At 40.6% G+C, this 8,731-nt stretch overlaps 1 protein-coding gene across 2 annotated transcripts; it reads left to right on the top strand.

Annotated features, from left to right (window-relative positions):
* The first annotated feature begins 3,412 nt into the window (after nt 1-3,412).
* LOC112710294 (uncharacterized) lies at nt 3,413-8,250 on the top strand. 2 transcript variants are annotated; one of them, XM_025762466.3, is made up of 3 exons: nt 3,413-4,188; nt 4,669-4,716; nt 5,440-8,250. In XM_025762466.3, the coding sequence occupies exon 3, from the start codon at nt 5,565-5,567 to the stop codon at nt 7,884-7,886; it is 2,322 nt and encodes a 773-aa protein (XP_025618251.1). In that variant the 5' UTR covers nt 3,413-4,188; nt 4,669-4,716; nt 5,440-5,564; the 3' UTR covers nt 7,887-8,250. The 2 variants fall into 2 exon arrangements, with proteins under 2 accessions (XP_025618251.1, XP_025618242.1); XM_025762457.3 differs by lacking the exon at nt 4,669-4,716.
* Nucleotides 8,251-8,731: the final 481 nt, after the last annotated feature.

Below are 8,731 nucleotides of genomic sequence, written 5' to 3'. Positions count from 1 at the left end.
CATGAAATCACTTAACACACATATCAAGGCATCGAATGGTAATAAGAGAGGATTAAAATTAGCAAATTTAAGGCCAAAGAAGCATGTTTTCAATCATAGCACAAAATTAAGAAGGAAAATGTAAAACATGTGAATTATATGAATAAGTGTGAGTTTAGTGGATAAAATCCATCAATTAAGTACAAAATGTACCACGAAATAGTGGTGCATCAAGGTGAGTGTAGCATTGCACTTCAAGATGTTTCCTATCATCTTGGTCTGCACATGAAGGGTGAGCCAATTGGGGGTTGTACTAGAGACTTCTAGTAATACCATGGCTACCCCACGTGGGAGTGGGTTGAGGATTTACTTGGTGCCAAGCTACCACCACAGCCAGGGGAAGGAAAACAGGTTTTCAGTTTGACGATGACCTGGCTGAGGAACAGGGTTTCACACATTCCATATGGGGAAGATACATAGACACTCCGTAAGTACGTCATGTGCTACTTGATGATGCTTATCGGGGGCTTTCTTTTCACGGACAAGTCAGATACACTTGTTCCTTTGAGATGGCTGACGTTGCTGGTGGATTTTGATTGTTGCAGGCAGTTGTCTTGGGGTCTGCACTGCTGACACACATGTACTATTTACTCTGCACCATTGCTGGGTGTGATGTGACTGACATTGTGGGGTGCATGCCGCTTGTTGTCTCCTGGATCTACCATAGGTTTCCGTCATTTTTTCTGCCTGGATATGACATCATTAGGTTTCTACTTGAAGCTAGGTGTTCCGAGGGTTACCTAAAACTGAAGGTCGATCTCAGATGAGATCTTTGGGTGTGATCGGAGCTGCTAGGTCCGACTTGCTGAATCTTGAGATGCTGTTGATCCTTGATCACCGAAGGATGGTGGTACCTGCAAGAGACTCCGATGCTTAAGTTAGCACGGGTTTTAGGCAGGTTTTTTTTGTGTAGAATCAGGGTGTGAGTTATACCTGAGTGCTCCAGTGTATTTATAGTAGTGTGGAGTGACTCCCCTGAGATAAGTTAGTTATCTTATCTTATTTTTTTGTGGGTGAGTCCACTTATCTTTGGCCAGCCGCCTTCAAGTGGGCTGTGATCTTCTGCTTTGGACCTGCTTATGCCCTTATAGCGATTTGACTGAGCTCTTTGAGAAGAAGTCAGTGACGAGCCACCCTTATAAGAAGTCGGTCGATTTTGTCTTCGTCCAACCCAGATCGCCTAGCTCGACCTAGGGTATAAACAGTGCCCCTACTTCAGTTTCGATCTTCCCTTTGAGGCCGTGTTTTTATACTTCGACCCCTTTGAGGAAGTCGTGCTCAAGCATTGTTTTAGTTGGTTGTGAGTAGCTCTTCTTTGGGCGAATCTAGCGTTGCTTCTGCTTTAATGTGAAGCATTTCTAGTCTTTTAATTGCGGCGTGCTTTTGGGGTGCGTTTAGCTTCCTTCGAATGTGCGAGTACTTTAAAAGCCCATTAATAGGGTTTTTAATTTTATTTTGCCATTTCCTTCCCTCCTTTCAATTTTGAATTTAGAGAAGTTTATCTTCTCCTTCTACTTTCTTGTTCTAAGAGACTTTTGTTTGACTCCTCTTTCTTTGCTTTCAGTTTGCCCCTAGCTTTCTTCTTTCTTTGGAGTTCCAAAGAGTCTGTTGGACCGTTCGTGCTTTTTGCTGCACATCTGTTGTTATCTCTTGTTCCTCTTTTCAGGTTGGTATTTTACTTCATACCTTTTTTTTATGCGTTTTAATAACTGCTGCATGCTATCTTTTTGGAAAAAGTTTTGATCTTTGCTGGACTTCCTTCGAGAAGATTGAAGCTTTCTGCATGTCTCTTTGTGTGCCTCTGTTTTTTTATAGTTACAGTCTTTTTATCTTGCTGTTTGTATGAAGAAAGGCTGGTACCTAGGTTTCTGTTTGCCTCCTTGTATTTTCTTTTGTTTGAGAGGGTTAGGGCTCTGACTTTTGTGTCGTTTCCTTTTCTGCGTTTTGCTCTGTTGTTGCCTCCAAAGGGTGCCCCTAGGCTCTTGGTGTTGATCCTCTGTTCTTCGCAAGTCCTGGGGTTCCCTTTTGCTGCCATATCTGACGCTTGTTGATTGTTTCTTGTCATTCTCTTACTGTCCGAGTTGTTTGGTAGTGACCTTTTTTCTTTTTTATTACTGTAGGTGTAGTTGCTATATGTCTTCCCGTAAGAATATTGTCGAGATGTCCACTAGGGTCCCTACTGGCATGGCCGATTGGCTAGACTCTATAGTGTTGATGTGTGTTACTGTGGCCGATCCAGAGTACTGTGAGAGACTTAGGAGGTTCCATAGGGTGTGTAGTAATAGGGAGGATGAAAAGAATTATAAGCTGTTGTCGCCCGACCCTGAGGAGAGGGTTTGTTTCCCTCTCTTGACTCGGGAAGAGCGCCCTTTCTTTTATGCCTACGACTACTTCTTCAACCAGTTAGGTATTATCCTTCCTTTCACTCATTTTGAAACCGAGCTCCTATGGAACTGTAATGTGGCCCCTTCACAGCTTCATCCGAACTCTTGGGCCTTCGTAAAGATCTTTCAGTTACTGTGCCAAGAGCTAGGTGTCCGACCTACCTTGAACCTTTTTCTTTACCTGTTTGTGTTGACCAAACCCGGGGTGGCCAAGAAGAAGGCTTCTTGGATTTTCTTCCGAGCTACCCAGGGGAAGAAAGTGTTTTCGATGTTTGACGAATCCTTCCGCGTCTTTAAGAACTACTATTTTAAAGTCCGAACTGTTGAGGGTGCTCGTCCTTTCTTTTTGGATGAAAATGATGAGCCAACATCTTCTTTATGTTGGCAAAAAGATACAGTAGTTCTCAAGTATCTTTGGAAAAGTTTAGATGAGGTGGAACAAGCCTTTGTGGGTGTTTTAGAGGAGCACTGGGGGAGCCCCTTTGTGGAACAAGCCTCTTTCTTCACTGGTAGTTTTCTTCTATTGTCTGTAAATTTATCTTTTTCCTTCTGTGTAATTGTTTCCCTGGCTCCTTTTCAGAGATGGTTAAATCTTCGGATTCTATGAAGTCTTTTCGGAAGGCCAAGAAAGCGGTGGCCGCCCAAAATCTGTCAAATAAGACTTTGGGGGAGGGGTCTTCGTCACAGCTGCCTCCGAAGAAGCTGGTGGCTGAGTCCCAGGGTCCGAAGAAGATTATCCTGACTCCAAGAAAGATTATCCCGACTCCGAGAGTCCGGACAGTTTCGTTTGACCCGTCTCAGATGACCTCTGGTCCTACTGCCTCTCCTACTAGAGGCTTCTTTTTAATTTTTTAGTTGAAAAGTAAAAACCGGACGAATTCCAATTTGATCCGACCGAGCAATTTTGCAATTCACCATTAATTTTTTGCTCAACGATTTTATGAGGTTAGTCGGACCATAATTACTTTCAGTTTATGGTTAGACCGGTCGAACCGACTAGTTCGGTCCGAGAACTGTGCTGTGAACTAGCAGATAAACACCAAACTCCTCTACTCTTTCTTCTTGATCTTCTTCCCTTCAACCTATGCAAAGAAAACTCTAACCTAACCCTCAGTTCCTCTCCCTCCCTGAAGCCAGTGAAGTGAACCTTACTCTTTCTCAATCTCACATCCTCACTCAGCCTCCGCAGAGCTGCAGAGGCACTTTCTCTCTCTCACACTCACGATTGCCGGCTCCTCTGCCTCCTCGTCGCCTCAGCCACCTTCGTCGCTGCGTCGTCGCCTCGCCTCAGCTTGATTTCTCTCCTCTCACCGGTCCCCGTCACCGCGCCGCACGCGTCTCCCTCTCCCTCTCCCTCAACCAAAGAGAAACCCTAGCTTCCTCCACCGCCGCAAGGAGTTCGCCGCTGCCGCCGTCCGTCGCACGCAGCATGGGCTTCTCTCTTCGTCTTGTCTACAATCAGTGGCGCTGAGCCAATCCCCTTCTCTCCTTCTCCAGAACTCAGAACTCAACCTCAAGTCCTCAACCAAAGAAAAAGTTGAAAACCCTAGCCTCTGCCGCCGTCCGTCCGTCTAGCCACTGCCGCCGTCCGTCGCACGCAGGTCTTCTCTCTTCGTCCTGTTCTCCCCGTCTCCAACCCCTGCTCCCTTCTTCCGCAAGCTCGGCCCATGCTTCGTCTTCATCTGCTCGCCGTCCTGCTCGCTGTCGTGTGGTCGGCGTCGTCAGTCGCGGCAACGTACTCTGTCCAGAGCCCCAGACTTCGAAGGTCTGTTCACTGCTCACTTCTGCGTTTTTTTTATGCCCTGTTCAATGATTATTTGAAAGTTGTGTTTTAAATTTTTTATTGAATGATTATTTGATTACTGATTAGCTCTGGTTCTCCTGTGTTGCTGTTTTGTGTGTTGTGATTTTGCTGATTATTGATTATTGAAGGTCTTGTGAGATAATTGATTATTGAATGTCTTTTGATTATTGATTATGATTAGTGATGTGCTGCTGGTTTTGCTGTGTTTGTTTAGTTTCTGGAATAATTTTTTTTGTGATCAATGCTCAAACTTTGAATGTTGTTCTGCTGGTTTTGCTGTGTTTGTTTTGTTTCAGAAATCAATTTTTGGTGATCAATGCTCATACTCTGAATGTTGTTCTGTTTTGTTTTAAGGCTGTGTTTGGAAGAGGTGATTGATTTCTGAGTGTTGTTCTGTTTTTGTTTTAAGGCTGTGTGTTGTGTTCAATTTTCATTTTGTAGGAAATTCTTTGAGGTATATGAGAATTAAGAAGGAAGACTATTCCAACGGTATTACTCTGTTGATTCTGGTCCCCTACAAACTTGAATATAGAATTGAAGCGTGAAGCCCTTTATTATTTCATCATTGGCCTATTTTTGGCATTGCATATCATTGTAGTTTGTTTATTCATAGAACTAGTAGTTTATGATCCCCCTTTGAAGTAAAAAAATGCAGCAGAAGAGTGTTTAGAACCAGTTGCTTTATTCATTGAATTTTTATTAGAATCAGGTGTTTATTATAAAACGATTTTTCTAGTTGAACCACGGTTGAACCGGTAAACCAATGAACCAGTAAACCAGTATCTAAAGCGGTTCGATAATCGGTCCGGTTTTCAGAACCTTGGTATAGAATGACACTTGATAACAAATTTAAAAGCAATTAGACTTTGTGTATAAATTGTTGCTGTTGTTTTAATGTGTAAGTTTAAATAAAAATTTGATGCTAATTGAAATTTGTATAGAATACTTAATTGTTGCGGTTGATTGTTACTATTTTAATACTTGATTATTGCTGTTTTAATGTAGGTTAAATACTTGATTGATACTGATTTAATTTAGGTTTAATTTTTATTGTTATTTTTATTTAATTGTTTTAATGTAGGTTTAATGCTAATTGAAAATTTTTTTTTAGGTATTTTTAGAAATTGATAATTGATTGTTGTCATGTATTTTATATTAATTTACGTTTAATACTTGTTAAAATAAATTATTTTATATTTTTTATTTATGTAGGATCAATTTTATCGGTTCAATCAGTGATCTATCAGTTGAACCAATAAACTAGTGAATCAGGAGTCTGACCGATTCGATCACCAGTTCGGTTCTGAAGACTATGTTTATAGTTTCTTTTTTGTGGAATGAATCGTGTTCTTCTTCCGAAACATGTCGCTGCGGTAATAAAATCCCAAAAGAACCCTCTTAGGGCATTGGAAATGTTCAACTCGGTGAAAACCGAGGAAGGGTTCAAGCATACGCTTTTAACATACAAATGCATGGTTCAGAAGCTTGGTCTCCACGGCGAGTTCGAGAACATGGAGAACATTCTCTCGGAGATGAGAACCAACCTCGACAACGCGATTCTAGAAGGAGCGTACGTCGAAGCCATGAGGAGCTACGGAAGAAGAGGGAAAGTTCAGGAAGCTGTTGACACGTTCGAGCACATGGACCTCTTCAACTGCGACCCTTCCGTACACTCCTACAACGCTATCATGAACATTCTGGTTGAGCACGGGTACCACAACCAAGCACATAAGGTTTACATGAGGATGAAGGATAGAGGGGTTTGTTCCGATGTGTGCACCTACACCGTGAGGATCAAGTCGTTTTGTAGAACTAGGAGACCCCATGCTGCTCTTAGGCTTCTTAAGAACATGCATTTCATGGGGTGTAATTCGAATGCGGTGGCGTATTGTAACGTTGTTGAAGGGTTTTATGAATCCGGGTGTTTTGATGATGCGCGTGAGGTGTTTGATGAAATGCTCGAGAGACTTTTGTTTCCTGATGTTACAACTTTTAACAAGCTTGCTCATAGGCTCTGTAAAAAGGGGATTGTGGGAGAGAGTGAAAGGCTTCTGAGCAAGGTTTTAAAGAGAGGGGTTAATCCCAATTTGTTTACTTTTAATATATTTATTCAAGGGCTTTGTAATGGAGGTCATATTGATGGTGCTGTTAGGTTGCTTGGTGTTGTGGCGAGAGAAGGTTTGAGTCCTGATGTTGTCACATATAACACTTTGATTTGTGGGCTTTGTAGGAATTCTCAGGTTGTCAAAGCTGAGGGATACTTGCATAAGATGGTTAATTGTGGGCTTGAGCCTGATGGTTTCACCTATAATACTATTATTAATGGATACTGCAAGACTGGGAAGGTGCAAGATGCTAATAGGATTCTGAAGGATGCAGTTTTTAAGGGCTTCCAGCCTGATGAGTTTACTTATTGTTCCTTGATCAATGTATTGTGCCAGGATGGTGATCCTGATCAAGCCATGGCTATTTTTAAGCATGGAATTGAGAAGGGTTTGAGGCCAAGCATTGTTGTTTACAATACCATGATTAAAGGGTTGTCTCAGTTGGGTCTGATTTTGCCAGCTTTGCAGTTGATGAAGGAGATGGCAGAAAATGGCTCTCACCCTAATATGTGGACTTACAATTTAGTCATAAATGGACTGTGCAAGATGGGTTGTGTATCTGATGCCAATGATCTTGTCAATGATGCTATTGCCAAAGGATGCCTTCCTGACATTTTTACTTTCAATACTTTGATTGATGGCTACTGTAAACAGCAGAAGTTAGACACTGCAATTGAGATGGTAAATAGAATGTGGAGCCAAGGTGTGACTCCTGATGTTATCACATACAATTCTTTGTTGAATGGGCTTTGCAAGGCTGCGAAAAGTGATGAAGTAATGGAGATCTTCAAGGCTATGGCGGAGAAGGGATCCGCTCCAAACATAATTACATACAACATTATCATTGAATGCCTTTGTAAAGATAAGAAAGTAAATGAAGCTTTGGATTTGCTTGGGGATATGAGAAGCAAGGGTTTGGCACCTGATGTGGTTAGTTTTGGCACATTGATCACTGGTTTCTGTAAAATTGGGGATCTTGATGGTGCTTACAGCTTATTTAGAAGGATGGAAAAACAATACAATGTTTATCATACAACAGCAACATATAACATTGTACTTTGTGCGTTTTCCGAACAGCTCAACATGAAAATGGCAGTAAAGCTCTTCTCTGAGATGAAGCGAAATGGCTGTGAACCAGATAACTATACCTATAGGGTCATGATTGATGGCTTCTGCAAAACTGCAAATGTTACACAAGGGTATAATCTTCTAGTGGAAAATATTGAAAAGGGGTTTATTCCATCGCTAATTACATTTGGACGAGTTCTAAATTGTCTTTGCATGGAGGACAAGCTTCATGAAGCAGTTGGTATCATCAACCTTATGATCGGAAAGGGTATCGTCCCGGATATTGTAAATACAATCTTTGAAGCTGATAAAAAGGTGGTTGCAGCACCCAAGATTGTTGTAGAAGATTTGTTGAAGAAAGGCCACATAACTTACCATTCCTATGAACTACTATTTGATGGCATTAGAGATAGGAAGATACTTAAGAAAACGCTTCCAACAGTGAAGTCTCATGATCGAAGGGCCACGTCAGCAGCTGTTACTTAAGAAAATTGCTGATTCTACTGGAAGAATCCTGCCAAAATGGTAGGAAGTTTCATGGTGGAAAATCTTCTTTACATTCGGGAAAGAAAAACAAAAAGAGGAACCGGAAATATGAAGGAATCTAGACATGAAAACGTGATTATTCATGTCAAGCACATCACCAACTTTCATAGCAAGAAATTGAAGGGGCACAAAGTATGATGTGTCTTCTGCTTGGAGTGTCACTTAAACCAAATTTTGGCCTCGAGTGTGAGTGTGAGAGAATATAACATGTACAGAGAAATCAGAAATCTAATTGTTTTGTAATTACTCAAGAAATAAAAAAAAAGGATATTTAAATTTAATGCCATGACGAAAGTTGTCTTCAGTTCTTCATGTTAGTTATATTATTACAAAATTCATTAAAAGGTGCATCTATTTACCTACAATTACAAGAATTGGGTAGCTAATGAGTTATAACTCAAATGGTATATAGTCTTTTTATACTCACTTAAGAGGTTGCAGATCTGAGTCTCCATATCTTTGGTAAAAAAAAACAATTACAAGAATTAGGTATAGTTTAAACTTTAAAGATAGCTCTGCTAGTAAGGTTACATGAATTTGTATTCTACAGAAAATAATGGTTGAAAGGATATTGAGAAGAAATTGCATCTGGTTATATCTTTTATGTGATTGGTATATGTTGTTTTCTGATTTTAGCAATTTTTCTTCTTTAATTTGTCGTTGTGGGAAAGAAAAAAAAAGTCTCATCGCCCTTGTATAGAAGTTGTTTGGAATGCTAGAAATTAAAATTTATTCAAAAGTTGATTTTTTTTTGTTTTGGAATAATTAAAAATAAATGATTTGAA

Source organism: Arachis hypogaea, chromosome 1, assembly GCF_003086295.3.
Source record: "Arachis hypogaea cultivar Tifrunner chromosome 1, arahy.Tifrunner.gnm2.J5K5, whole genome shotgun sequence".
In the NCBI taxonomy this organism is placed as follows: Eukaryota; Viridiplantae; Streptophyta; class Magnoliopsida; order Fabales; family Fabaceae; genus Arachis; species Arachis hypogaea.
The sequence above is the reverse complement of the archived record's forward strand: the minus strand, read 5'-3'. Positions and strand labels throughout refer to the sequence as shown.